Source organism: Cibotium barometz, chromosome 58 (assembly GCF_041138505.1).
Source record: "Cibotium barometz isolate CiBa-2024 chromosome 58, ASM4113850v1, whole genome shotgun sequence".
NCBI classification, from domain to species: Eukaryota; Viridiplantae; Streptophyta; class Polypodiopsida; order Cyatheales; family Cibotiaceae; genus Cibotium; species Cibotium barometz.
Genome location: NC_141103.1, coordinates 31,142,956 through 31,146,788, shown reverse-complemented (window position 1 = coordinate 31,146,788; position 3,833 = coordinate 31,142,956). Strand labels below are relative to the sequence as shown.

General features: G+C 45.3%; 1 protein-coding gene across 1 annotated transcript; it reads left to right on the top strand.

Moving 5' to 3' along the window:
* The first annotated feature begins 383 nt into the window (after positions 1 to 383).
* On the top strand, positions 384 to 2,902 carry LOC147606162 (uncharacterized). The gene has a single exon (XM_086792497.1). It carries the CDS (start codon positions 802 to 804, stop codon positions 2,644 to 2,646), a length of 1,845 nt encoding a protein of 614 aa, XP_086648623.1. The 5' UTR covers positions 384 to 801; the 3' UTR covers positions 2,647 to 2,902.
* Positions 2,903 to 3,833: the final 931 nt, after the last annotated feature.

The following is a 3,833-nucleotide window of genomic DNA, read 5'->3' as shown; positions in this document are numbered from 1 at the left end:
TAATACTGAGGCGGGCAACTGTAGAGCATTACTCCCCAGTTTGATTTGACTCAATATCCTATGTCTCTCTCTCTCTCCCCCCCCCTCCAAAAGGTGTGAAATGCAATAAAAAGAGAGGGTTAGTACTACCCTCTCACAAAAAGAGAAGATAAATGACAACACCTATAAACAATAGTTTTATTTATAATGTGATATCTCATTGCCTTGTATGTTTATTGCATTTGATGTGATGATCATAAAATTTGTTTTGTTCTGCTTGACATTGAGATGCAAAAGCAAAACAGCATCCAAGATCCCTTCTTTTTCTAATGGCATGGAAAAGACACACCCAAAACCTTTAAAAAACACACAGAAAACTAAAACCTTAAAAAGTAAGAATGATGGGAAACGTTTGATAATCTTGGATTAAGGGGGCCTAATGAAGGAGGGGATTAAGGGTTAATAGTAGGGATTAGTATCAAAGGTGTTGGTTCGGATTTCATCTTCTTCGTCGTATTCATCTCTGTTGGCAAACTCATCAGCCTTTTTTGTCTGCCCCAGCTTCCCTATGATCTCTGCACTTCTGGCTTCTAGGGTTTTTTCTAGCTCTTTGTTTAAGGGCTTCCTTGTGTGCCTCACATCTGCCCTTTAGGGTTAGGGTTTTTGGGTTCTCTTCTGCACCTCTCCCTCCCCACAGCCGATTAGGTTGCTTCTTTAGGGTTTCCTGCCCCTCTGTTGGGATCTCCTATACCTCCGCCTTACAGCCGATTTGGGTCATTTCTGCTTGTCTCACCATCTAGCTAGCTTTTGTTTGTCTTGACGATGGAGGATTCTCAGCCTCCCCTGTCCACCCAAGCGCCTGACGCTTCTCCTGGTGAGCCTGCACATTGGTGTCATCAGTGCAATGCAGAGATCGCAGCTGAACCCGCTGCCAGCGGCGCGGAGGGGGGCTTGATCTGCCCTGACTGTGGCGAGGGCTTCATCGAGACCATGGATACTGCGCGGGCGCTTGTGAATGTCCGCCGATCCATTCGGAGACATCAGCGCAGGCAACTGCGACCTTCTAGCAGCAGCAGGGCCTTGCCGAGGCGAGGCGCTGCTGCGGCAGCAGAAGAAGACATGGATGATGCATCTCCTCAGCAGGTACTGAGATTACTGCGATTTTTAGCTCGTACTACTAGAAATTCGCCGCCTCCATTGTCTTCTAGGTCATCAGATGTTCCAACAAATGATGGAACTCATGACTCTGCACATGAATCTAATGACTCTGACGGACATGGCATGTCCGATGGACATGGACATGAGGTGCCACATGAATCTCATGGAAATGACATGCCCCATCCTTCTTCTGCGTCCTCCACGGTTGGGAGAGAACTACTGGAAGATCAAATACAGCATGATTTGGATGAAACTGAGCTTTCTAGTCATGTGGAGGTTAATGGTGTAGGAACTGGCCATGAAGAACTGGGTGAAAGCATCGAGCAGGGCTCTGTCATTTTGCACAGAGATGAAGATGAAGTGGATGAGGATGATGAAGAGAGTGATTCCGAGGCAGAGGCAGCGCTGCTTGAGCTCAGTGACTGGGATTCTTTTGAAGAAGAGGATGAAGATGAATGGGAAGAAGTTGAATATGATGAAGCTGATCTTGTAGTCCGCTTTCTTGAAGCTGTGGATGATGAAGTCGAAATCACAGGGGATAATAGGGAGCAGCAGGATGAGGAGGGGCAAGCAGGTGAAGGCGAGGGGTCACAAACCCACACCCCTTCTGAGAACAATCATTTGCGCTCTCGAAACCGTCTTCCTCGTAATCTGCGTCGTAGATTGCAGGCCATTCGAAGGAACTTGGAGAATTACAATGCTGAGATCCAATTCGAAAGCCCTGAAGTTGACACTTATGTTGGTAACCCAGGCGATTACGTGGATGCTCGAGGTTTTGAGGAGCTTCTTCAGCAGCTTATTGACACAGATAACACTCGTAGGGGTGCTCCTCCAGCAGCCAAGTCAGCAATTGAAGGTCTTCCTTCAGTCTGTATACAGCAAGTGAACCTGGAAAATGGTTCTGCCTTGTGTGCTATCTGTAAAGATGTGGTTGCACTTGATGAGCCTGCCAAGCAACTCCCATGTCTGCATCTTTATCATAGCACATGCATCCTTCCTTGGCTCAGCGCTCGGAATTCATGTCCCGTGTGTAGATACGAGCTACCAACAGATGATCCTGATTACGAAGAGCAAAAAAGAAGTCAGAACATGCACCAAACTATAGCAGAGACTGGTGATATCAACAGTAGCTCCACCACATCTCCTGAAGCTGGAGGTGAATCATCAGGCACTGCAGGAACTGCTAATGGTGAATCAGTCCAGACAGAAACAGTGGAATTGATTTCAGAAGCAAGCAAAGAGGAGATTGAAGCAGAAAATGAGTTGAGTGAGCGTTTAAGGGAGGACCAGTGTGGCAGTGAAGGCAATGCCAACGAGAAAAGCTCTCTAATTGAGATGATTGCAGGTCCCCTGTTCAGTGTAGTGGGTTTGGTTGTGGTCTCATGTTTAGGAAACTTTTTTCTAGGCAGCAGTTCTCAAAAGCGGCCTAGGCTTGGGCTTCATAATGAAGTTGGAGGTCTGAAAGATGTGCATGGTTACAAGCCTTGGTGGATGCGCCTTTTTGGTTGAAAAGGGGTTTCAGATGAGGTGAAGTAACTGTGCTTTCAATGGTACTTGTTTCTCTGTAAGTTTTCTCTGGAAGTGGTGAGCTCATGTGTTAGCCGCCATTCTAGTTGTCGTTTGTTTGTGTTCCAAGACATGGAACTCTTTTCAGCCTTTTAATTTAATAATCTTTTGGCAGAAATCAGTCTGTGCCTGTATGCTGTTGCTACTGTAAGAGAGTTTCTCGTTACAACTTACAACTTAAATCAGTGTCTTCGTGTCACAAGGTGTGGGTCAAGGATTAATCATGTCATGGTCAGCATGGTCTGCACATTTGGAACAATAACCTGCATCCATCTATAAGTAAACCAAATCATAGTTTGAATATTGCAGTATGTGTTGAAATTGAAGTGAATTGACGTCATTGTGGGCAAGCTGGCTGGGTCTTTGATGGCCTTGCTCATGCAGGCTATTTTAATGACGGAAGTTTTCTTGGTAGGCTTTGATGTTTATGAGGATTCGGCCACACCAATATATGCGGGATTGATCAATAATTAGTCGAAGCAGCTTTGCCAATTAGTGGGAGGGTGGGTGTTTTTTTATAGAAGAAAAATGGCTTAGAAGGATGGTTTGTTTAATTGTGATTCGCCGATTAGTGAATGTGTTTCTAGATTCGCATTTTAGCAAAGATGTCAGTTGACCAATATAAATCCAGTCGACGACGAGCACTAAGGGAGTGGCCGGGTAGCACTAGAGCAGTTGGCCAGCACCTGAAGGCATCCAAATAAGCTTTTGGGACTTTGAGTCAAACTTCCCCCTCTGCTTCTTTGGAATGTGAACATATGCATCACTGCCAATGGGAGACATCTGGTTTCTTGCCAAAATACACCTTAAAGCGAGTCATGTTCGGTACTGAGGTCGTTAGAGAACGGTTGAGGATATGGATAGCCGTAGCCACATCCTCTCTCCAAATTGGACAAGGAAGATCACGATGCCTCCAAAATCATCCTCGCCATCTCCACCACAGTCCTGTTCTTACGCTCAACTACTCCATTATCTAAAGGCGAACCTGGCTCCTATTCTGTGAAGGTTATTTCCCACTGTTATTTTTGTGCATCAACTTTGAAATAGTGACTGGCTATGCTTAGACCAGGTTTCCATTAATTTATTATAAGTAATAGTAGCCTGCCTTATTGATTTTGCTTGATTAAAAC